Source organism: Pseudorca crassidens, chromosome X (assembly GCF_039906515.1).
Source record: "Pseudorca crassidens isolate mPseCra1 chromosome X, mPseCra1.hap1, whole genome shotgun sequence".
Lineage (NCBI taxonomy): Eukaryota > Metazoa > Chordata > Mammalia > Artiodactyla > Delphinidae > Pseudorca > Pseudorca crassidens.
In genome coordinates, this window is record NC_090317.1 from 40,090,115 (window position 1) to 40,116,797 (window position 26,683).

At 37.4% G+C, this 26,683-nt stretch overlaps 2 protein-coding genes across 5 annotated transcripts in view; both read right to left on the bottom strand.

Annotated features, from left to right (window-relative positions):
- Positions 1-509, bottom strand: part of TBC1D8B (TBC1 domain family member 8B) — an 82,622-nt gene extending 82,113 nt beyond the window's left edge. For 2 of the 3 annotated variants that reach the window (XM_067723746.1, XM_067723749.1), the window contains exon 1: positions 208-508. In XM_067723746.1, the coding sequence (XP_067579847.1) occupies positions 208-337 (130 nt within the window). In that variant the 5' untranslated portion in view covers positions 338-508. Of the gene's footprint in view, positions 1-207 lie in introns of all 3 variants that reach the window. The other variant, XM_067723747.1, reaches the window with a different exon arrangement.
- Positions 510-7,149: 6,640 nt separating this feature from the next.
- RNF128 (ring finger protein 128) overlaps positions 7,150-26,683 on the bottom strand; it is a 99,680-nt gene continuing 80,146 nt past the window's right edge. For both annotated transcript variants that reach the window (XM_067724636.1, XM_067724634.1), the window contains exons 3-7: positions 21,974-22,045; positions 17,853-17,935; positions 16,886-16,982; positions 15,921-16,089; positions 7,150-8,577 (exon numbers count right to left, since the gene is read on the bottom strand). In XM_067724636.1, coding sequence (XP_067580737.1) covers positions 8,444-8,577; positions 15,921-16,089; positions 16,886-16,982; positions 17,853-17,935; positions 21,974-22,045 — 555 coding nt within the window. In that variant the 3' untranslated portion in view covers positions 7,150-8,443. The remainder of the gene's footprint in view (positions 8,578-15,920; positions 16,090-16,885; positions 16,983-17,852; positions 17,936-21,973; positions 22,046-26,683) is intronic.

Consider the following 26,683-nt stretch of genomic DNA (forward strand, 5'->3'; position numbering starts at 1 on the left):
CCAAAGACTGACTGCTGGTCCAGGGAGGCGTTCTCAGGACTCAGTGAGGGCGAAGGAAAGGTGGTGGCGGGAGAAGAACCCCAGTACCCCCCCGCCCAGGGTTTAGGATCGGGCGGCGGGCGGCGACGACTGTGTCCCTCAACACCTTTTAAGTACCAGCGAACACGGCCCAGAGGCGAGGGGGTGAGGGGGATGGCCAAAGCTTACCTGTGAGCCCCCCGCCGCCTTCCTCCCGGTAGCCCCGACGCCGCTGCAGCACGAAGTAATCGTTGGACCTTTCCATCAGCCACAGCTTCAGCGCATTTTTCAGGAGCACTTCCTCGGGCTTCAGCCACATCGCGAAGAACTTTATGCCGCCCGGAAGCAGCGACCCAGATGCCCTCCTCACCTCACCCCTCCACCCGTTTCCTCCCCTCTACTTCTCCCACCAAATCTGCCTCAGGCGGCAGCCGCTCTGGTTCTGCTTTTCCACACTTCCCCCAACCCTCCCTTCTCTCCCACGTAGGCAGCGAGACTGCCAATTCCCTCCCACAGCGCTACCGCCCGACTGGGAAACAGTCCCGTTCCTTTCCCTTCTGGGAGTTGTAGTTTACTCCCCGCTTTTCTGTACTCAAGCACCTGGAGCTCGGGACTACACTTCCCACAATCCACTGGGGAGAGAACTGGGTTTGGGTGCTTTCAAAGCGGGTCCCGCCACCAGTTAAGTGGATTTTGCCTATCGAAAGTTTAAAGCGTTTTCTAGCAAATAAGTGAGCCTGGGTATAGAAGTGTTGTTTCTTCTCATCCTTTTACAGCCGGGTGTTAAACTGTCGAAAACAGTTTCCGGAATTTGGGAGTAACGAACGGCCATTCTGGGAAGGAGCAGTAGCTGCAACTAACGTTTAATGAGCTCTTACGTACAAAAGAGATTTCACACAATGTCTCACATAATCCTGGCAGAAGTCTCACGAAGCATATCTCATTCCCCAACTGGCACATAAATAAACAAATGCGCAGTCGGGTTCGGTGACTTATCCAAGGTCACACAGTAAGTGGAGTTTGATACGATCCCTTGTCTGATTGAGAATCTTCCTTAGATTAAGCTCTTTCCGCGCGTACAGTAAGAATATAAAATCTCCAGAAGCCACACAGTGTTTTTTACGCAGCGCTCCTCCCTTCCCAGATTTGTTCTATTTAACTGTTGTAATCAGCCACAGAAAATGTCATCCAACTTTGTTTTACTGGATATAAACAATTTATGAGCGATTTTTTTTCTTTCTTAAACTCTTTAAGAAAAAAAAAAAAATCCCTTTCAAGGCAAGCTGCACCTCTTTGTACCTTGACAACGATACGCAGCTGCTTAACACTAAGGTGAATGAGGTCAGTGGTTTGTGAGACATCATAATGAGAAATTACTTGAGGGACGTTTTTATTTACTGCGATAACTAAGCCCACCAGAATTAAAGAGTGCACTAAAAGCGAAAACACGTTTATAGGAAGGAAGGAGTTGGGAGGCAGTCTACAAAAAACAAGGGGCTCTTGGCAAGCTATTTTGAGAATGAAGCCTCAAGGATCTGGCTTTTTTTAAAAAAATGGGGTGGGGCACACCCGGATGCTGAGTCGTGGAGCCAAAGAATTCTGCCTTGGAGTTGCGTCTGTGTCTTAACCCTCGCAAAATGTGGGCCAGCCCAAAGAAGGCAGGCGTGCGCTACGAGCAGGGATTTTTCTTGGAGGTGAGAAAAAGGCCAATTTGGGATTCTCTCAAACGCAGTCGTTTGTCCGAAGGCAGCTTTCCGGACAGGGTGGGAAGAGGCAGTCTTCCCACAGCCCAAACTGCAATGTATCCTTGGGAAAAGCCATCCTAATTTGGATGTGTATTAAGGAAGATAATTTCTTATCTTGCTGGTGAAAGATCAGTAAATGTGGCAAATGTATCTTCCTTCTTTATTTTTACTGATACCTTTCCTTCCCCTTTTTATTTCCTTCCTCATCAAACCACATTCTTTTCCAATATCCTTAAACTTTAAGAGTTGTAGCAAGGGCTGTGCAGAACTGGATGGTTCCTATGCCTCGTTACTGCGCAACTCCATTCAGATACACCCACATGCTCCCTGTTATAGAATCGGACCCGCTTTTGGCTTAGAGCGGGGGGCATTTAGCGAGCTCCCGCTGTAGTAAAACATTTCACTGATTATGTAAATAAAACACTTTTAAATTACTCCTGCGATATAAAGTTTTGGCTTGGTCATGCACTATATTTCAAGCTTTTACAAATAAAAGTATTTTTCTGAAAGTGCCTTAAAAAAGCAGAGCATGTCACTCTATTCGATTGTTTATGTTAATGTACATTGTTTTTAGGGACGAAGGACAAGAATTACAAACTGCCATGGATATCACTGCTGGTACTGTGCTGGTAATATCTATCTATATCTATCTATGACTGTATATATGGATAGTCATTTAACCCTCATTAATAAGCTTGTACATTTTTTACAACCTTAATTTGCAGATGAACAGGAGGCTCAGAGAAGTTAAGTAACTTGCCTAAGATCACATAACTAAGTAAACGGCAGAGCTGGGATTTGAACCTGGATTTGTCTGACCACAAACCATGACATATCGTTTATAGCTACCTCAAGGCAACATGTCCAAAGCCAAATTTATTTTTCTAATATCCTCCCTGCCCAAAGTTGTTTCTTCTACCAGCTTCTCATAGTTCAGAGCACCACTGTTTACCAACATGCTCAAGCTAAGAACCTTGGAATAGTCTTTTATTTCCTACATTTAAAAAAATGAAGTATAGTTAATTTACAATATTGTGTTAGTTTCAGGTGTACAGCAGATTCAGTTATACATATATAGATAATTTTCCATTATAGGTTCTTACAAGATATTGAACATTGTTCCCTGTGTTATACAGTAAATACTTGTTGCTTATCTATTTAATATATAGTAGTGTGTACCTGTTATCCCCACACACCTAATTTATCTGCCCCCCTTTCCCCTTTAGGAAGTTTGTTTTCTATGTCTGTGAATCTGTTTCTGTTTTGTAAATAGATTCATTTGTATTTTTTAGATTCCACATACAAGTAATATCATATAATATTTGTCTTTGTCTGACTTCACTTAGTATGATATTCTTTAGGTCCATCCATGTTGCTGCAAATGGCATTATTTCATTCTTTTTTTTCCTTTTGATTTTTTTTTACATCTTTATTGGAGTATAATTGCTTTACAGTGGTGTGTTAGTTTCTGCTTTATAACAAAGTGAATCAGTTATACATATACATATGTTCCCATATCTCTTCCCTCTTGTGTCTCCCTCCCTCCCACCCTCCCTATCCCACCCCTCCAGGCGGTCACAAAGCACAGAGCTGATATCCCTGTGCTATGCAGCTGCTTCCCACTAGCTATCTACCTTACATTTGGTAGTGTATATATGTCCATGCCTCTCTCTCGCTTTGTCACAGCTTACCCTTCCCCCTCCCCATATCCTCAAGTCCATTCTCTAGTAGGTCTGTGTCTTTATCCCTGTCTTACCCCTAGATTCTTCATGACATTTTTTTTCTTAAATTCCATATATATGTGTTAGCATACGGTATTTGTCTTTCTCTTTCTGACTTACTTCACTCTGTATGACAGACTCTAGGTCCATCCACCTCATTACAAATAGCTCAATTTCGTTTCCTTTTATGGCTAATATTGCATTGTATATATGTGCCACATCTTCTTTATCCATTCATCCGATGATGGACACTTAGGTTGTTTCCATCTCCGGGCTATTGTAAATAGAGCTGCAATGAACATTTTGGTACATGACTCTTTTTGAATTATGGCTTTCTCAGGGTATATGCCCAGTAGTGGGATTGCTGGGTCATATGGTAGTTCTATTTGTAGTTTTTTAAGGAACCTCGATACTGTTCTCCATAGTGGCTGTACCAATTCACATTCCCACAAGCAGTGCAAGAGGGTTCCCTTTTCTCCACTCCCTCTCCAGCATTTATTGTTTCTAGATTTTTTGATGATGGTCATTCTGACTGGTGTGAGATGATATCTCACTGTAGTTTTGATTTGCATTTCTCTAATGATTAATGATGTTGAGCATTCTTTCATGTGTTTGTTGGCAGTCTGTATATCTTCTTTGGAGAAATGTCTATTTAGGTCTTCTGCCCATTTTTGGATTGCGTTGGCTGGGTAATATTCCATTGTATATATATACTACATCTTCTTTATCCATTCATCTGTTGATGGACACTTAGGTTGCTTCCACATCTTGGCTATTGTAAATGGTGCTGCTGTGAACATTGGGGTGCATGTAAGGAACCTTGGAATAGGCTTTTTTTAAATTAACTTTTATTGGAGTATGGTTGCTTTACAATCAACCAGTATGGTTGCTGTGTTATGGAATAGTCTTAAACATCTTACTCTCACCACCTCCACTGTCACACACACACACACACACACACACACACACACACACACACACACACACACCTCTACGTTTTTTTCAAAAGTCCACCCCATCCTCCTATTATCACTTCAGATAAGCCTCACATCACTTTCCTGCGGCACTATAATAATAGCTTCCCAATTCATCTGTCTACTCCCATGCTTGTTTTCTGATTTATCCAAGCCACGTATTTATGGACACAATGACATACCACGCAGAGATGAATAATACCTCATTTATCCAGAGGTCAGTCTTCCAGCTGACTCAGCCTTCTAAATCATAGTCTCAAACACCTACGTGAAAAGGTACTAGGAAACCCCAAATCGCAACTCCAAACCTGTGCCATGGAAAGGCTGAGGCTGTCACTCAAGATTCCACTGGATTCTTATTTGAAATGAATTTCACAAGCTTAGTTGATATTTTACAGTCTGAAGCAGGCTTAGGAGCAGTAAGATTCTAGAGGAGAGCCATATAAAGCTGTAGTACTCAAAATACAGACTCTGGACCGGCAACATCTGCATCACCCAGGAGCTTGCTAGAAATTCAGAATCTCAGAACCTATTCCAGACCTTAGAATCAGAGTGTGCCATTTTAACAAGATCCCCAGGTAATTTGTAGGCACATTAAAGTTTTAGATGCACTAATTGAAAGCAAATTAGATATTTGAAAATCAAACTTCACAACAAATTGGGGGTAATCATGTTTCCATTAAGAGCTAATAGGCATCTTTTAAAAAATAAGCTCTATTAATGAATTTTGGATGACTGAATTGCTTTTTTTTAAAGTTTCTATCAGGACATGCCTATTAAAATTTTCTAAGGCAGTGGTTCAGAACTGGGATGTTAGTTGGAAGAGAAATTGCCACTAACTATCCATGCTAAACTCAATTTATATATACTACTCCTCTAACCATCAAAAATGGTATGTCCATAAGTGTCTCACATTCATGAGATTGTATGTTTCTGGAGGAAAACAAGTTAAGAACTAGTGAGTAGTGGTTTTCAAACTTTTCACTGAATTGCCTCTAAGGTAGAAGATAATGAACATTTTTCTCTGGTGGTCAAAGTGCCCCCCATAATAATGAACTTCTTTTAAGTTCATTACATTAAGTAGTATGTAAATTTTATATTGTTTAATATGTTTAAAGATATTTTAAAAATCCACTCCAAACAGAAGATACAATGAGTAAGGAAAATTTTTATAACCTAAGGTGATAAAGTTGATCCAGATATTATAGAACATAACTAAAATATTTAGTAAATGAACCAAAACCAGAGGGAGGGAGGAAAAGAATTGTTCCTAGCATTCCAGTTGTATTTTTTAAGTGTATTTTTACTGATTTACCTGGGAACCATGTGTATTCTTACTTATAAGATAATACAACCTGACTTCTACTAAACCTACAAATGAACTCTCAGAAAACCCCTCCTTCTTAAGTTGGAGACTACCTATACATACAAATACATCTACTGCCACTGTTAAAGGAATCAGCTTATATTTTGACCATGTGAAAGTAATAAAGTCTATTGCTCCTAATCTTTTTTCTTATCAAAAGATAATACCAGGAAGAAAGTTCACAAGTGACATGTAATTCCCCTCCTTTGCATATACCCAAGAGAACTGAAAGCATACATCTACACAAAGACTTGTACATGAATGTTCATAGCAGCATTATCCATAATGGCCAAAAAGTGGTAACGATCTGAGTGTTCGTTAACCGATGAATGGATAACTAAATATGGAATACCCGTACAATGGAATATTATTCAGCAATGAAAAAGAATGGAGTACTGTTGCATGCTTCAACATGGATGAACCTTGAAACTATTATGCCAAGTGGAAGAAGCCAGTCACAAAAGGCCATATCTTGTATGATTCCATTTAAATGTAATGTCCAGAATAGGCAAATCCATAGAGACAGAAAGCTGATTGGTGGTTGCCTGGGGCTAGGAATGGGAGCAGAAACTGAGTGCAAATGGATATGAGGGGACCTTCTGGGGTGATGAAATGTTCTCAATTTGATTGTGGTGATAATAATCGCACAACTCTATATACATTTGCGAGGCATCTTGGAACCATACATTTATAATGGGTGAATTTTTGGTACATAAATTATGTCAATACAGTTATTAAAAATTTAAAAAGTTATAAATGCCTCCCCAGAAGAAACCCCACAAAGCTTGAAATGATTAAGTTTCTAAGAATATAGGCCAACTTTATTGTGTGGCATCACACACACGTACATTTGGCATATTGCCACAGAAGACTGGTTTGATAATCATGGTTCTGAAGCGTTACAAGCCAACTGTTTATTCTTAACATGTTTGGCAAAATAAAGAGATGCATTTAACTCATTAACAGCATCCCAAGAATGATACTGCCAAAGAGAAGGCTGAAGGAAAAGGTAACTTTAAAGCAATGAAACGGCCTTATGTCTTGGGTCATATAAAGATGGACTGACATCATGGTCTTTTTCTAACCTTATATTATCAGTGGTCAACCTCATTATTTACCTTGCTGACATTTAAAAATAATTCATGGTAGGTTCAGTTATATTATAATGGCAGCAGTTCCTCTCTATGTAATGAAATACGTAAATGTAAAGTTTTAGTTTTTATTGATCAAATATATCAATGACCATTTACATTAAACCTTTTTCCCTCCTAAATCCAAGCATATATTAAAAGTTAGCATATGATAACTAAACACCAAACACAAACTTTTATTGGAATATTTTATTTACATTTTACATTTAAAGAGAATCAATACAAATCGGGACATATTTACAGCATTTCAAATCAGCGTACAAGAATGCAATGGTTTCATCCATTCTACATTTAGCCAACAAAAATACATGTCTATTCTGCTTTTGCCTAAATTCTGCAGGAATGCGTACTGGAAACAAAACTCTAAAACCAAAGATAAGCCACAGACAATAGAAGTAAAGTGCATTTTTATAATAGCTCTATTTAACTTTGGTGGATGAAGCTTCAAACTTTTTATTAAGGCACCTGGAATTCTCCCCCTCCCCCAATTCTTTTTCAAACACCAAGAAAATGCATTCACAAAATTTATAGCTACATGGACAGAATTTTAGTTTACCTAATGTTATTTTAGCCCATTTAGGTAAAATGTAAACTCAATTTTCAAAGTCAACATTGTTTGGAAAATATTTTCTACAGAGTAATTTCTGTAGACAAATTCATACACAAAGATCAATTACCAATTTTTGTGTGACTTATTCATAATCATTTTCAAATAGTATGATGATTTATATACTCTGCTTTTGAAAGTCCCATAAGTAAAGCTTGAGAAATAGTTATACAGTGTTTCTGTAAGTACAGTTTTTGTCTATAATCTTTTGTCAAATTGGTGTCACTAATATACCAATCAATCCAGTCCAGTCCATATTCTCTGATAAACTATGCTTGACACTCATATGAAGTATATTTAGCCTAATTTTAAAAACAAAAAATAGTTAAAATGAATATTTTGCTTTAATCTTGTTCTATCAACTTAATGTAGCTTAAATAGACATTTCAAGAAGTACTAGCCTAAGTTTGCATTGTTTTTTACATTACAATTCCAGATCAATATAAGCACCTGGAGGAAAACCCTGACACATATAGCCCAAGCTAAAGTAGTATTATTTTTAATTAAGATACTATCATAAAATAAAGTGATTACAGCTACTCCACATTTTAAAAGCAACATGTTTTTATAAGAAAATTGTTATAAATGGAAAACATGACTACTTGACAAGAGTTTTGAATGTTTAAAAATGTTGCTACACTATTGAGAGGAAACTTGCCTATGAAAAACATTATATAATGAGTTTGTGGAAAAAGTTAATAGGTTAAATATTTTAAGTCATTTAACTATAGCATAATATTAGTCATCTCATCACTTTCAGTATCATTCTTATTAAGTTATTCTAGTTCATTAATAGCAAACTAGGCCCTGATTGGCAGTTCTGTTATTACTAAAGGTTCAAGTTTTCTATTGACACAGATTTTATGATTTAATTTCTCGAACAGCAGTCTCTCGATCAGGAGTTTCATCTTCTTCAAAGGTTGGGTTGTCAACATGAGGGACAACATCCACTGCCATGGAACTTGCTTCATGGTTTACCAGCTGTAGATTTTCATCTTTAAAGAAATGGTAATTTTAGGATGATTTCACCCCTCTCTTCTTTAAGACAAAATTCAACACACGTCTAAGAAGCCTTACTTATCTAATTCCATCATACTCTGATTCCTACGCTCATTCCCTGTTCCTTTAATATGATTTGTGCTGCCTTACATAAAGCACATATGGCATTATTTTAATTTACAATTAGAATTTTATTGATTCACACGTGTGCTTACTTGTACCTAGATTATAGCATCGTTAAGAGCAAAAGTTATATCTTCCACTTCTCTATTCTAAATGTAATAGCTCTTAAATCACACTTCAATCACCTGGGCACTTTAAAAAATTACCTATGCTATGCATAGATATATAGACAGATAAATAGATAGATAGATAGATAAATAGATAGATAGATGGATAGATAGATAGATAAATAGATAGAGAGAGAGAGAGAGAGACAGACAGACAGACAGGCAGAATGACTAAAAAAAATCAACCAGGAAGTTGTGGGGGGCAGGAGTTCCCAAAATGGAATGCAAATAGTAACAAGTGAATATAATTATATTACAGATGAAATACATAATCATCCCGAAGAGAGTGGGAAAGAAAAGAACTAACCTAAGTAACTTTGGAAAATGATACTTTGACTATATCCTATAAGGCTAAAACCAAAGAACTACACTCGTTAGTGAAACTGTTTTTCACAGGGGTGTGTTAGCAATGTTGAAACTTAGGTGTACTTTAGGATTGAACAAATAAGTAAATATATTGTGGATAATAACAACCAGGTTTCTCAATGTCAGAGAAAGGAGTTACAAATAAGGAAAGGGGAAGGCTAGAATAAACTCTGTGGTGTTGGACTGGAATCAGAAATATCAGTATGAACTAGCGGTTCTTCAGATAGATAGGTGAATGTAGATGTGTGTGTATATTTGTGTGAGTACATACACATATTTCCTAGCATTGTTCCTTGAAAGGGCTAATAGCAATGACACCCCAATAGCAATGAGCATACCTAGTGCCCAGATCTTGATTTCGAGGTACTGTTCTCCAATAAAAGCCCTCACCCCCTGTAGAAATAACTGATTCCAGGGCTAGGACAAGGAAAGTACAAGATTAATCTAGATTCTAGCCTAGGGATCAGCAAACTACAGCTTGCAAGCCAACTCCATAGCTAAGAGTGTTTTTTTCATTCTTAAGAGGTTGGAAGAGAAAACAACCAAAAGCAACAAAGACCTATGGCCTTCAAAGCCTAAAAAAAAAAAAAATGATGGGGCATGTTGAAAGAAAACAAACCAACTTGAGGGAGTTCCCAATGACCAAATCTAGGACAATCTAACCATGAATAAATCATGAGAATAATATTATGGAATAAAAGAAATATCTATGAGTCCATAATATTATAAATAAATAATTGAATAAATAAGTAGAGAAAGGATAGCTCTTCCTTAAAATAGAAGCTTAATTAATGTAGAAAGAAGGATGGAAAGAGAAAATCACCATTTGGCACACATTTCAGTAATAATTATTGTAAGCAAGAAACATCAGTGATTGATAAAATTAGTAGGTAAAAAGTATGATGAGAAACAGGATATTTGCATAGTCTCCAAGTGTCTCTCTATAAAATAATTAATAATTAAAAAGGGAAAAAGAATAACTTTAAAAGGAGAAGCTTGGCAGATGCCACCTTAACCAAGCAAACAAAATTAAAACCATTGGTAATAAGACATGGGCATCATGTGCCTCATTATATGATATGAGCCAGAGAAGGGCACAATATAATTTCTGTGGTATTCTTGCCAGAAATAGACAACAGACAATAAATTTAATCATTGGGAATCAGGAGACAATTCCAAATTGAGGGACATTCTACAAAATAACTAACTGGTGGCCTTCAGAAGTGTCAAAGTCATGAAAGAAAAAGACTAAGGAACAGTCACAGATTGGAGACGAAGAAGACGTAACAGTTAAATGCAAATTGGGTATAGAAGGAACATTCCCAAACATAATAAAGGACATACATGGGGACTTCCCTGGCAGTCCAGTGGTTAAGATTCCATGTTTCCACTGTAGGGGGCGTGGGTTTGATCCCTGGTCGGGGAACTAAGATCCCACATGCCGCGTGGTACAGCCAAAAAATTTAAAAAATAATAAATAAATAAATAAAGGACATACTTGACAAACCCACAGTTAACAACATACTCAAGAGGAACAAGACAAGGGTACCCACTCTCACCACACCTATTCAACATAGTACTGGAAGTCCTAGCCAGAGAAATTAGAAAGGAAAAGAAATAAAAGGCATCAAGGGACTTCCCTGGCAGCCCAGTGGTTAAGACTCCGTGCTTCCAATGCAGGGGACGTGGGTTCAATCCCTGGTCAGGGAAACTAAGATCCCACATGCCGTGCAGCATGGCCAAAAAATTAAAAAAAAAAAATTTAAACAAACAGAAAAACGGCATCAAAATGAGAAAGGAAGAAGTAAAATTGTCTGTTTCCAGATGACATGACCTAGAGAAAATGCTAAAGATACCAACAAAAACTGTTATAACTAATAAACGAATTCACTAAAGTTGCAGGTTACAAAATCAACAGACAAAAATCAGTTGCATTTCTATACACCAGCAATGAAATATCTGAAAGAGAAATAAAGAAAACAATCCCATTCACAATAGCATCAAAAAGCAATATAATACTTATGAATAGGTTTAACCAAGGAGGTAAAAGATTTGTACTGAAAACTATAAGACATTTATAAAAGATATTGAAGAGGGCACAAATAAATGGAAATATATCCCACGTTCATGGATCAGAAGAATTCATATTGGACTTCCCTGATGGCACAGTGCTTAAGAATCCGCCTGCCAATGCAGGGGACACAGGTTCGATCCCCGGTCCGGGAAGATCCCACATGCCACAGAGCAACAAAGCCTGTGTGCCACAACTACTGAGCCTGCGCTCTAGAGCCCATGAGCCACAACTACTGAGCCCACGTGCCACAACTACTGAAGCCCACACGCCTAGAGCCCGTGCTCCACAACAAGAGAAGCCACCGCAATGAGAAGCCCACGCACAGCAATGAAGAGTAGTCCCCGCTCGCTGCAACTAAAGAAAGCCCACGTGCAGCAACAAACACCCAACACAGCCAAAAATAAGTAAATAAATAAATGAATTTATTTAAAAAAAGGAATTCATATTGTTTAAATGTCCATACTACCCAAAGCCATCTGTAGATTCAGTGCAATCCATATCAAAATTCCAAATGCATTTTTCACAGAAGTATAAAAAAATCCTAAAATTCATATGGAACTACCAATGACACTGGATAGCCAAAGCAATCCTGAGAAAGAGGAACAAAGTGGGGAGGCATCACACTTCCTGATTTCAAACTATACTACAAAGTATAATAATCAACGCAGCATGGTACTGGCATAAAAACAGACAAATAGATCAGTGGAACAGAATTGAGAGCCCAGAAATAAACTCATGTGTATGAGACCATGTGTATGAGATGAATTAATATTTGACAAGGGAGCCAAGAGCACTCAATGGGGAAAAGACAGTCTTCAGTAAATGGTGTTGGGTAAACTGGATAAATATGCAACAGAATGAAACTGGACCCCTATCTTACACCACTTAAAAAATGAACTCTAAATGGATTAAGGACTTAAAAAGCCAATATCAACAAATGGGACTACATCAAACCAAAAACCTTCTACTCAGCAAGAGAAATAATCAAAAGAATGAAGAGGCAAGCTACAAAATGGGAGAAAATATGTGCAAACCACATATCAGATAAGGGGTTAATATCCAAAATATATAAGGAATTCATACAGTTCAATAGCAAAAAAGCAAATAATCTGATTAAAAAATGGGCAGAAGAACTGAGATATTTTCCCAAGGAAGACATACAAATGGCCAACAGGTATGTGAAAAGATGCTCAACATCACTAATCAGGGAAATGCAAATCAAAACCACAATGAGATATTGCCTCACACTTGTTAGAATAGCTATTATCAAAAAGAAAACAGTTAAGTGTTGGCAAGGATGTGAAGAAAAGGGAACTCTAGTGCACTGTTGATGGGAATGTAAATTGGTACAGCACTACGGGAAACATGTATGGAGATTCTCAAAAAATTAAAAATAGAACTACCATATCATCCAGCAATCCCACTTCGGGGTATATATCCAGAGGAAATGAAATCACTATCTTGAAGAGAGAGCTGCACCTCCATGTTCACTGCAGCATCATTCACAATAGCCAAGACACAGAAATAACCTAAGTGTCCACTGACTGATGAACACATAAAGAAAATGTGGTGTGTGTGTGTGTGTGTGTGTGTGTGTATATATATATATATATATATATACACATATGAAACAATGGAATATTATTCAGCCATGAGAAAGAAGGAAATCTTGCCATTTGCAACGACATGGATGGACCTTGAGGGCACTGTGCTAAGTGAAATAAGTCAGACAGAGAAGACCAATACTGTATGATATCACTTATATGTAGAATCTTAAAAAAAAAAGCCAAATTCATAGAAACAGAGTAGAATGGTGGTTGCAAGAGGCTGGAAGGTGGGGGAAATGGGGAAATGTTCGTCAAAGGGTACAAGTTTCCAATTATAAGATAAATAAGTTCTGGGGAATCTAACATATAGATGGTGACTACAGTTAACAATACTGTTTTAAATACTTGAAAGTTGCTAAGAGAGTAGATCTTAAATGTTCTCACCACACACACACACAAAATTCGTAATTATGTGAGATGATGGATTTAACTAATCTTACTCTGATTATATGTGAAGTATATTTCAATAAAACTGGGGAAAAATGAGAAAAGAGGAAATGCAACGTGGGATCCTAGGACAGAAAAAGGACATTAATGGGCCAACTGGTGAAATTTGAGTAAGATCAGTTTAGTTAATAACATTTTATCATTTAATTTCCTGATTTTGATAATTGTATATGGTTATATAAGATGTTAACATTTGGAGAAGTTTGGTGACGGGTATATAGGCATCCTTTTTACTGTTTTTGAAACTTTTTTATAGTCAGGCTGAAATTATTTCAAAATTAAAAAATAACCTGTGCTTGGGCCCCACATCTCATGGATTCTGATTTAACAATTCTGGGGTAAAGCCCAGGCATTAGTAATGTTTAAAGTTTCTATGAGTGATTCTAATGTACAGCCAGGGTTAAGAACTAGGGCCCTTATTCGGTGGTTCCCAAAGTGTGGTCCCTGGACAAGCAGTATCAGTATCACCTGTAAACTTCTTAGAAATGAAAATTCTCAGGGCCCACCCCAGACCAACTGAGTCAGAAACTGGTGGTTGCCCCTCTGTTTTAACAAGCCCTCCAGGTGACTCAATGTATGCTTACGTTTGAAAATCAGTGCTCTGATAAAATTCAGCACAATGATGGAACACACAGGCATGAACTAATCAATTGTATGTTTACAAAGTTATTTAAATCACAACTATCACCATAATAATCAATGGTTAATAGGCATAATGCCCGAACTATTAATATATAATCATAGATAAAATTAAATCTATTCTATGTGGTCACTCATTCAACACTTAATTTGAGTATTTACTATGTGGCAGGCAGTCTGTGCTAGGTGCTTGGGTATACGATAGTGAATAATAAGACACTGTTCCTACCCAAAGGGACTTTTTAAGGTTTTAATACAATTCAGTGCAATAAATGCAATGATAGAAGTTCTACCGAACTAGACAGTCCTAGACAGTAGGACCACACAGGTGAGTCAAAGGAAGCTTCTCAAAGGGGAGCAAGTTTTAAAGGAGGAACAGGAGTTGGACTGGGCTTCCCCAATTTCTTGGGGGAGGAAGAGTAGAAGGAATGGGCAGAGAGAAGATAGTGGCTCAAACTATGACTGTTGAATTAAGGTTGGAAATTAGGGGATGGTTTAGAGGAAAAATGATATTGAATCAGTAGGAAGGGGAGAGGGAAGGATCTAGGATCTACCTAAGTTTCTGGTTTGACGCACCCGGGTAGGTGTTACTACCATTCATGGAGATAAAGAATACAGGAGAAGGAACATGGATCATCATTTTATTTGCTTCGCAAATTCTCTGCAAAAACTGTTCTGCCTTCTACCCTCCCCCACAAGAATAGAACACAAAAAAAGTAGGTTGGGACTTTTTTCTTTTTTTAAACTGGTCTGATAATAAACTGAATTATCCCATACACTCAGGTCTCCCGTATGGCAGGCAAGAATTCTACCACTGAACCACCAATGCTGCTAAACTGAATTATCCCATACACTGTCCTTTATCTTCACTGAATTCTATTACCACAGTTACAGGAACCAAAAATTCATCTGGGGCAAATAGACAATGATTATCTATTATAGGTAGAACAGAGCACAGATTATTAAGATTCTTATGACTACTTTGTACTCTAGGAAATGTCCAAAGATTAGATTACAACATGAGGTTTGCGTTTGCATGATGGTATTCCTCGTGACTTCTGTAGAAATGGTATCTATGCAACTGATAAGCCTACCAAGGACAAAGGTTCATGTCATAGGAAGCTGAAACTTTTACAAGTCATCTTGACATTTCATTTTCCTTCTACTTTTATGCCAGAATTAGGTTATCTCAAAATGAGGATAGAAGAAAAACTATCAAACCAACAAAAACCATGAAAAAGGTGGAAGTTAAAGAAAGGGAAAGTAATTTGTATATGGGTTTTCTCTAAGGAAAAAAGTAACAGAATTCCCTAAAATCTCTCTACTGGTATGACATTACTAAGTTGCTAATACTGATTCACATGAATTTTGAAATTAATACATTCAATTTTACTTTCTACAGTTTGTTCACTTCATGGCAAATAATCAACAGGTGGCAGCACATCATTCTTAAACACAGTTTCTGATCTGTGCAAAAAATGCGTTCTGGAGAAGTTGTGTATAAATCAAGCTTTTGGAAATTAAATTCTGTTTTATAATTCCAGGAATTCTTTATCTTAAGTTCTGATTGATATGCAATAAACAATGGCTTCTAAAGTTGAAAAGTTTCTCCCTTAGCCTAAGTTAATAAGCCAACACTTAAATGCATTGGAGAGAAGCTTTCCAATAAAAAAATCTTTTTCTTCTGTGAATAATCCCCACTCTTAATGCATTTCATCTGTTTCAGGTACATTTGAATGTGTATATTAAGTTAAGGTAGGGGTGCATCCTGCATTGCATCATTGTTACTAGAAAAAACCTGGAATGTGTTAATGGATGAATAGAATAAATGCTAAAAAGCAGGAGTACTCTGCCTGGTGTCTAATCCCCAATGGATCGTTTGTGGGGCACTCACTGCCCCTCAGCATGGTGCTTACTTGCTGACTGCACATGTTCCTCCAAAGGCGGTTCATCTGCGCCCTGAACTGAAGCATATCCCGACGATGCAGTTTCACTGCGATTATCCTCTTCATGAGGAGAGGCACTATTGGATGCTTCGTTGGATGCCGGAACTTGTAAAGACACTGATCCATCTTCAACATCCACCTGCGGAAAGCATTTAAACACATTAAGAGGCTCTCAGAGTATACGTTTTTCCTTGACGTATCATTACAAAGTTTCTTCATAGGTGATTTATTAGAGCAATGCTTCTTAACCTTTTAAACCTACAATCCATTTTTGATGATCACAAAAATTTCTTGCAGGTCCCAGCCAGAGGAGTTGGAGTAATTGGGTCCAATGGGGTGAAAGATGTTACAGGCAGATTGCCATCAATATCTGACATGTTTATCTGGGTGAACACTTCATAATATAATGCCTGATACAAGGAAAGCACTCAAAAAACATTCCTATGCTGTCTCCTAGGGGTTTTGAGAATCACTGTCGTCTGTATATCTCCTCAAGTCAGGAAGAGTTTGTTGAGCTTGACTTTCTGTTGTGTGTACTGTGAAATAGGTAGGTTTTCTTTTTCATTTACGAAATATAACTTAATATTTATTATACTCTCTCAAACTTTACATGCTCAGTTAACAACAAGTTTGATTGCTATGCAATAGTAAGAGAGTAAAAAACAGCAAGCGGTATCAGAAGTCAGTTGGGGTCATCACTTCCAATTCTGACCAAATAATAAGTACATTTGAGGAGAGGGAAGAAGGAGGAAAATGGAGGTGGTCCAACATGGTACTTCTCTGTCACTATGATGTAAGTAGGTCCAATTTTTGGTATAAACCGTAAGTCTAGCACATTATGTAGCTAAAAAATAAGGATTTTTTTCCTGAAAGCCCAGATATATAAATAACACACTGCTTAAGTTCCTTCGTATAAATAGTTTAGCAATATTTACCTCAATTCCCAAAGCTTTGAGTATGTCACATTTGCACATGGGGCAAGTCCTGTGTTCTAATAGCCATGGGTCAACACATGTCTTATGGAAAATATGGCTAATGAAGGAAAAAAACACATATTTTGGTTATCAGTTGTGAACTAGCAACACTTTGCCTAATATACTAACGGGTTACCCTATAAGTTTACTTAGTCTTTTAACGGATGCCTTTTTTTTTTCCTTTTAAACACACTATTACAGAAACAAAATTTAGAAATTTCATAATACAGTACTTTTAAATATAGCCTCATTACTCTAGCTTCATAAAAACTATTTTCAATAACACTTACTTGAAAAATTGCTAAGATGTTACCTGACCTAAGGTTTTGTTCAGTAATTCGGATCTTAATTATTTTGTTATTCCCTAACCATAAAATAGTACAGTTAGTCATTCTCAATAATATAGTACAATAAAGTATTGAGTGTAACATAATTCCGATACTTTAGGCAATGTGATAAGTTCCAAGAATGCCACTATTTAATAGCTAAAAGGAAGACTGTTAAGAACAACTTCCGGGAGAGGGATAATAAAAAGCTAAAGAATGAAGACTTCCAAATAGGTGCTCATAAGTTGATTTTATTTTTTTCTCAATAGGATTGGTAGAATTATTTTGAATTAAATAATCCAGTACCACACACACACACACACACACACAATTAAATAAACAGTGATGCTGGCTAGGTTCTTAAGTCTTTTACGGAACTAGTTTCCAAATTGTACCAGATTATGGAAATATTGTATAATTAGCCTTATACCACTTCTAATGACATTAAAAATAAAGCAATCACCTATATTTAAATGAAAAGAAGTTAAAAATAAACACTTTCTTTACATCAAATTGGAAACATTCGAAATAGTTTCCCCCACTACAATCATTTTTGTAAGTCAGCTATTCTTATTGACGACGAAAAAGAAAATCAAACTTACTTGCAGGTTAAGATGCGCACCAAATCATTAGGTTTATATAGTTCAATACACACAGCGCAACTATCTCCATCAGGGCCAATTTCCTAAGAGCAAATAGTTATTGTTATTCAGATGGATAAGAAAAATACATTAAACTACAGAGCAAAATCAGAATATACATGTATTTAATAAATTACATAAATTCCTACAGAAGAAGGAGCATCACATCACTAAAACGACTGTTTCAATAAGCAGTTTAAAATTATCTAGACTTAATTGGAATCTAGAAAAAGAGTCAAACTCATAGAAAGAGTGAGTAGAAAAGTAGTTTCCACGGTCTGAGGAATGGGGGAAATAGGGAGAAGTTAATAAAAGGGTACAAACTTTCAACTATAAGATGAATAAGGTCTGAAGATCTAATGTAAAACATGGTGACTACAGTCAATAACACTGTGTATTATGTAACTGAAGTTGGAAAATAAAATAAAATATTTAGACTTTAAAAAGTAAAAGAAAGGGGCTTCCCTGGTGGTGCAGTGGTTAAGAATCCACCTGCCGGGTTTCCCTGGTGGCGCAGTGGTTGAGAGTATGCCTGCCAATGCAGGGGACACGGGTTCGTGCCCTGGTCCGGGAGGATCCCACATGCCGCGGAGCGGCTGGGCCCGTGAGCCATGGCCGCTGAGCCTGCGCGTCCGGAGCCTGTGCTCCGCGACAGAAGTGGCCACAGCGGTGAGAGGCCCGCGTACCGCAAAAAAAAAAAAAAAGAATCCACCTGCCAATGCGGGGGACACGGGTTCGTGCCCTGGTCCGGGAAGATCCCCCATGCTGCGGAGCAGCTAAGCCCATGTACCACAACTACTGAGCTTGAGCTCTAGAGCCCGTGAGACACAACTACTGAAGCCCGCACACCTAGACAACTAGAGAAAGCCCATGCACAGCAACAAAGACCCAACGCAGCCAAAAATAATAAATAAATAATTTTTTTAAAAAAAAGTAAAAGAAGGAAGTTCCTTGGTGGCCTAGTGGTTAGGATTCCGGGCTTTCACTGTGGCCCGGATTCAATCCCTCATTGGGGAACTGAGATCTTGCAAAGCCACTCGGTGCAGCCAAAGTAGGTAAGTAAGTATATAAGTGAGTGAGTGAGTAAGTGAGTAAGTAAGTAAATAAATAAACAAACAAATAAATAAATAAAGTAAACGAATAAAGTCCTGCAAAGCCACTCAGTGCAGCCAAAACAAACAAACAAACAAATAAATAAAGTAAAAGAATAAAGTCAACCAAAGAGGAACAGTACAAAGAGAAACATGTAGCACTGATTTAAACCTCTTCCTGGTTTTAGAATTTACACAATGCCACAAGTTCTATGGCTATGTTTTTCCATTAAAATAAATTAAGGTATAAGTCACATGCAATAAAATTCACTCTAAATGTTGAGTATACAGTTTTTCAAGTTTGGAGAAACATGCAGTCACTTAATCCCCACCATAGTCAAGATACAGGATAGTCCTGGTACCCCAACAAATTCCTCTATACCACTTAGTAATTAACCCCTCTGTAATTAACCCCTCCTTTTATCACTATCTTCTGCCACCCACTTATCTGTTTTTCAGTGCCTGTAGTTTTGGCTTTTCCAGAATATCTTATACGTGGGATTGTGCCTTATATAGCCTTTGAGTCTGCCTTCTTTCACTTAACGTAATGCATTTGTGATTCATCCATGTTGTTGTATGTATCAGTAGGATTCCCCCCTTTTTATTGCTAAATAGTATCCCATGCTATGGATGTACCACAGTTTTTTTTTATCCATTCAACACTTGAAGGACATTTGGGTTCTTTCCAGTTTCTGGTAATTATCAGTAAAGCTGCCATGAACAATTGTGAACAAGTTTTTATGTGAATGAGTAAACATCTAGCAGTGAGATTGCTGGGTTCTTTCGAGAGTGTATATTTGACTTCATAAAGAACTGCCATTCATTCTGCTGTACAGCAGAAACTAATACAACATTGTAAAGCAACTATACTCCAATAATTAATTAATTTATACATACACACACACACACACACACACACACACACACACACAGAGAGAGAGAACTGCCAAACTGTTTTCCAAACTGGCTGTACATTGCATTCTCACCAGAAAATGCATGAGAGTTCCAGTTGTCCCACATCTGGTCAGCTCTTGGTCTTAGCCATTCTAATAAATGTGCTGTGGGTATCGCATTGTGGTTTTAATGTGTATTTCCCTAATGACTAATGATGTTTAGCATCATTTTATGTGCTTTTTTGCCAGTCATATACTTCTTTGGTAAAATGTCTGCTTTGACCATTTTTCCACTAATAGCTAATAGCTTTTTTTTTTTTTTTCGGTAGGCGGGCCTCTCACTGTTGTGGCCTCTCCCGTTGCGGAGCACAGGCTCCAGACGCGCAGGCTCAGCGGCCACGGCTCACGGGCCCAGCCACTCCGCGGCACGTGGGATCTTCCCGGACCGGGGCACGAACCCGTGTCCCCTGCCTCGGCAGGCATACTCTCAACGACTGTGCCACCAGGGAAGCCCATTAATAGCTTTTTTAGCATCTGCCTTCTGTCTGTTCTCTTCTTGAGTTTTGAGAGTTCTTTATATATTCTGAATACAGTCCTTTATCAGATTTGTGATTTGCAAATATTTTCTCCCAGTCTGTGGCTCATCTTTTCAGTCTCTTAACAGAGTCTTTCAAAGAGCAAAAGCTCTTAATTTTAACAAATTTCTCTTTTTTCTTTAATGGACTTGTTTTTGGTATCATATCTAAGTAATCTTTGCCTAACCCAAGCTACAAAGATATTTTTCTCCAAAGTTTTCTTCTAAAATTTCATAGTTCTAGGTTTTATATTTAAGTCTGTGATCCGTTTCAAGTTAATTTTTGCAGAGGGTATAAAGTATGGATTGAGGTTCATTTTTTTTTTGCCTATGGATATTCAGTCATTGCGTATGGAGAGCCAACAACTGGCTGCCCTTTCTTCTTTGAATTGCTTTTGCACCTTTGTCGAAAATCAATCGACCATTTATGTGTGGGTCTATTTCTGGACTGTCTCTTCTGTTTCAAAGATCTAAAGGTCCATCCTTTCCCTAATACCATGCTTTCTTGACTACTGTAGCTTTAAAATAATTCTGCAACTCAGAAAATGTGAGTCATCCAAATTTGTTTTTTATCAAAATTGTTTTGGTTATTCTAGTTCTTTTGCTTTTCCAAATAAACTTAGAGTCAACTTGTCAATTCCTACAAAAGGTGCAACTAGGATTTTGATTGAAACTGCATTGAATCTATAGATCAGTTTGGGGAGGAAGTGACATCTTGACGACAGAGTCTTCTAACCCATGAACACGGTATATCCTTCCATTTCTTTAGGTCTTCTTTGATTTCTTTCTTTCATTATGTTTTGCCCTTTTCAGCATATAGATCTTGTACATATTTTGTAAGATTTATACCTAAGTATATAATGGTTTTGGTGCTATTATAAATGGTATTTTTTATTTCAATAAGTTCTGTAGCTATATTTTTATTGTAGTACAAACTTCCATAGCGATTTTTTGATACGTGTTTTATACATCAATGGTAGTTTTCAATTGTGCTAAATCTGAAAATGGATGTTCAAGTAGAGTTGTACTGAAGCACTGTAGTAATTTCCTGTTGCTGTAACAAATTACAATAACTTAGTGGCTTAAAATGACACAAACTTATACTCTTACTGTTATTGCTCATGGCCCCTTTCTTGCATCACTGCAACCTCTTGCTTCCATTGTCACATCTCCTACTGCACTGTAGTCAAATCTCCCCTTTCCTCCCTCTTATAAAGACACTGTGATTATACTTAGGATCCACCTGGATAATCCAGGATAATCTCCCCATCTCAAGATCCTTAACTTAATCACATCTGCAAAGTACTTTTTGCCATATAAGGTAACATTTACAGGTTCTAGGGATTAGGACCTAGATGTCTTTGGGGGCCATTATTCAGCCTACCTCCAGCATCAAATAAATTAAAAAATCAATAAGATTTATAAATTCCAATGAAAATCACACTTTGGAAGAACATTTAGCTTTTAACAATGGCTTGGTAGCACTGCTTTAAAACAAATAGCATTTACAAGTCATAAATGCACCTTGTCTCCTTGTTTCAGTGTGCGGAGTTGAAGCCTTCCAATAGCTTTTTTGGCGTCTGCCTTTAATTGTCTCTGTAATAAAAAAAATAGCAGGTATTAGAAAAAGTATTTTTAAAAGAAATATGATAAAAAAGGTAGAGAGGATTAATAAATATTTATGAGGTAAAAGTCAATGTCTAAGTAATTTTTAAAAGATAAAATTTAATTAGCCATAATAAATGCCCATTTATCTGATACCAAGCAGGATTTTTTTAAATTACTGAAACCTTATGTTTCCCTACCTTCTTAAACAGCAGCTTTGGGGCCACAATGGTAAAGCTATGCGTCCCTATTCCAAATGGATTCGGATGCTATGAATTTTCAAAGCAATTTTCCTATTTTCAAAAGCCCAGAGGACCTTAGGTTACATCTTTTCCAATTTCTTTTTTGAATCGTGTCTTGTTTGGTAGAAAGTGCATTGGATGCAAATGGACCTAGCTTCAAAATCTGACTTTGTCACTTACTAAATGAATAATCCTGGACAAGTCATTAAACCTTTGAGCTTGTTTACTCATCTATAAAATGAGGATAATACCAATCCTTACAGTGTTATTTGGTATTCGGGAAAAAAATTGCTGTTTATAACCACTACTGCCTTGTAAGGAGGGTGGATTCTGAGAGTGGTAAGCCTTTTTTTTTTCACTGAACATATACCTAGATGAGTTTGGATATGCAAAGGCAAGTCCATGGCTCATTTAGGGACCAAAGACTAAAATATTACATACATATCTATATCTATCCATATACATACACACGTGTGTGTGTGTGTATATATGTGTATATATATATATGTGTATATATATGTGTATATATATATATGTGTGTATATATATATATTCAAATATATATATTTGAATCAGAAGTGAGGTTAAGGTATAGGGGGAAATTTAAAAGGTGAGGGAAAAGTGAGAAAGAGAGGAATCAATGAGAGACTATCCCTCTGTGTGGGAGGAAAAATCTCCCAGGTGGTATGAGATATTTGGTGTTAATTTGAAATTATTTGTGATGCCACAATTAACCTTCCTTCTATTTCAGTAAAATCTACCACATACACGAATGCCTCAAGTGAAGATATTATATGTGTAAATTGAAGAAGAGGCTAGGTTTCACACCTGGGTGAATGCTGTATGGAATAGAGAGATAGCATGTGCAGCATGGCAAGATGATAAGCAATCTTCCTATTTTGTACTGTAAAATGAACAAACTTATAGAAATTCAGCAGAAAGTAGGTGCTCAGAACCAGAGGTCTTGTGAGGATGTCAACAACTTCCTCATCCCCCTGTATGTACCTCCATCCCCAGCAGGGAGACCCCTAGGTGACATTGAGGTTACATGAAAATTAGAGATAACGTTAAGTAAAGTATCCAGCATAATGTCTGGCTGATAGCAGACACTCAATAAAATGTTCATTAAATGAAAATATAAAGTACTATTTATTCATCAATTAGCATTACAGATTTATACATATCTGTAGCAAATATATTTTGGAAGGGAATAATCCATGGGTGTAGATATGTGAGGAAATTCCTTAATGCCCAAACCTGCCTCCTATAAGATATCATTTTGTGAAACGTATTTGGCTTGATGCCAAGGACATTACTGCCAAAATATTTCTTTGCTGGCATAGTAGCAGCAGAAACTTCTCAGATTGTTACCTGACTGGCAAATATAGCTCACAGAAACAGTTAATAGGAAGGCCTAGCTCTCAGAAGGAAAGAGGCATTAATCGAAGCCCTTTCACTCTCTGAGACTTAATCATGGATTTCACTCACAAGGGGAATTTTATGATGGTACTTAATTTTTTAAATAAACTTATTTATTTTATTTCTTGGCTATGTTGGGTCTTCATTGCTGCGCGAGGGCTTTCTCTAGTTGTGGCAAGCGGGGGCTACTCTTCGTTGTGGTGCACGGGCTTCTCATTGAGGTGGCTTCTCTTGTTGCGGAGCATGGGCTCTAGGCACGTGGGCTCAGTACTTGTGGCTCGCGGGTTCTAGAGCGCAGGCTCAGTAGTTGTGGCGCACGGGCTTAGTTGCCCCACGGCATGTGGGATCTTCCCAGACCAGGGCTTGAACCCGTGTCCATGCATTGGCAGGCAGATTCTTAACCACTGCGCCACCAGGGAAGCGTGGTACTTCATTTTGAGCTTAAATATTTTCCCTTCTGTCACTTGCATCACAAGTAAATAATAGAGTGACAGTGAAAGGAGATACACTTAGGATCTTTAGAGCTGGAAAACTCTTAGAGTTCACCTAGCCTGAGATCTAATCTGACAGATAAGGAAACTGATGCCCAAAGAGAAAGAATGCTGTGCTCAAAATCTCAGAGTTGGTTAGTGTCAGTCCCACTGAAGCCCAGAGTTTGGGAACACTTAACTCTGACTTCAAGGTAGCCATCTTTTGTTTACTGTGGCTTGGAGCAGGAAGCTAGTACTACTTCCTTACATTTATATAGTTATTTTATAATTATTTTTGATATATATTACCTCATTTAATCCTCACAACAATCCCCTAAAGGAGAGGATATTTCCATTTTAACGTTGAGCAAGTGGAGGCTTGGAAGAGTAAAATAACTTGTCCAAAAGGGCCTGCAGCCTCTGAATGATAGGGCTGGTACTGGAAGTCTGCTCTTCGTATTCCAAGATTCCATTACGATACAACCATCCAAAACTTTCTGAAGTTTTTCCAACTCCTGGATTCTACAGTCTGTCAAATTGTGGCCAGTCCTTACAGTGAACAGCCAGTAGGCCCACAGGATTCTGGCCCTGGCCTAGATTTCCAAACATCACTACTTTCTTTTCCTATAAAGCATGAGCTATTTCAACACGAAGATGAAAAAAATGCAAATGATACAAAAATAGAGCCAACAAGAGAAAACTGGGCAAGGAAAAAATGTAGTTGATAAGAAGTCTTTGACAATCATTTTGCAACCTGTCTTTAGAGCACTTCTGATTTAGGTTTAAGTAACAAGCTCTATGACACAACTGGGGAAATGCACTCACAAGGAAGTAATACATCTCTAGTGTATTTACCTGATTAAATCTATATAGTCTGATTTCTCATTCCAAAATATTCAATGAAATATAAATGCATGAGTCTCCAGTGCTAGTGTTCATCAATTCATCAGGGATGAACGCTAACTATACAACTTTGATTATATCCAAGACTAATGCAAATTAATTTGAGAGATGGGATTGAACACAAACTTTAAATGTAATGTCCAAGTCTGTGTGAATGAGAAAAGTGGAACTTACATTAAGACCAGAAGATCCAAAAAAAAAAAAAAAAACCAGAAGATCCTAAGCAAGGGACTTGATTATGAAGCAGCCCTAGAATTTTAAAAAATCCTTTAAAGGGCAATTTGAATATTTCCAATAACTCTTACCAAGCTTTTATAAAGAAAAGACATTTCTTTCAATATGGAGGAGCGACATGTGGTTTTGTTAAGAAGCACAAACTGTATTTTTATAACCTGAATAAAGGTCACTTTTAAAACTGCCATCAGTACTCAAACTATTTCACTGTCACACTGATAGCAGGAGTTCCCAAGATGCATCCATTCCTCTAAAAACTGACATATGAGAACAAAATTAAGACCAAGTAGTTTATATTAAATATATGTTTGGGTAATTTTGTTTAAGTCAAACTTCTGGCTTTAACATTTAAAGAGAATATGCCCCAATGCAAACTTTAATTTATATTTGATTCCTTAAAAAACAGAACTTCAAGAGTATATCTACTTTGTTACACAAATTACTTTGGACACCTTTTCAGTACCTCTCCACCATATCAGAATTCTCCCCTACCCTATAAATTCCAATAGCACATTGTTTCTACCTCTTATATTCTGTAGTTGTATTATTCATGTGTCTTTTTCTCCTAGTAGATTGTGAGTAGGTGGAAGACTGGTCCTTAATCATTTAAAAAAAATTCCCATAATGCCTAGTAGTTGCTCAAAGAATAGCTTCGGAGTTTAGAAAAACAGATTTTCATGATTTTCTCGTCTAAGTTTGACTCATTAAAAGCTTCTATTCTATCAAATCTGGGAAAATAAAGGTTTAGAGAACACGTATTGGGCCCCTGCCATGCGTCAGGTTTAACCCTAAGCTTTTTACATGTGTCATCTTGTTTAAACATTAACAACCTTATGGAATAGGTATTTTAATATCCAAATTTTATGGACAAGAAAAGGTTCTGAAGCTTGACTAAAGTCCAGGCAGCTGGTTAGTTGCAGAGCTGCTATTCAATTCAAGCCCAGGTTCTATGTGGCTTTAAAGTCCATGATCTCTCCACTATAGCACACTTCCTCCACTGTGTAACAGCAAAGAAGCCTTTAAAGGGCTTCACATTCCTTGTGAAGAAGATAAATGAAAGAAATAAGAAAAAAACCCCTCAAAGTCAGCTATTATCCAATCTTCAAATCCTTCCTCAACTGGCTACTTACTGTGATTTGGGGATCTCTTATATATATATATATATATATATATATATATATATATATATATTTTTTTTTTTTAATAAATTTATTTTTGGCTGTGTTGGGTCTTCGTTGCTGTGCGTGGGCTTTCTCTAGTTGCGGCGAGCGGGGGCTACTCTTTGTTGTAGCACACGGGCTCAGTAGCTGTGGCTCGCAGGCTCTAGAACTCAGGCTGAGTAGTTGTGGCACACGGGCTTA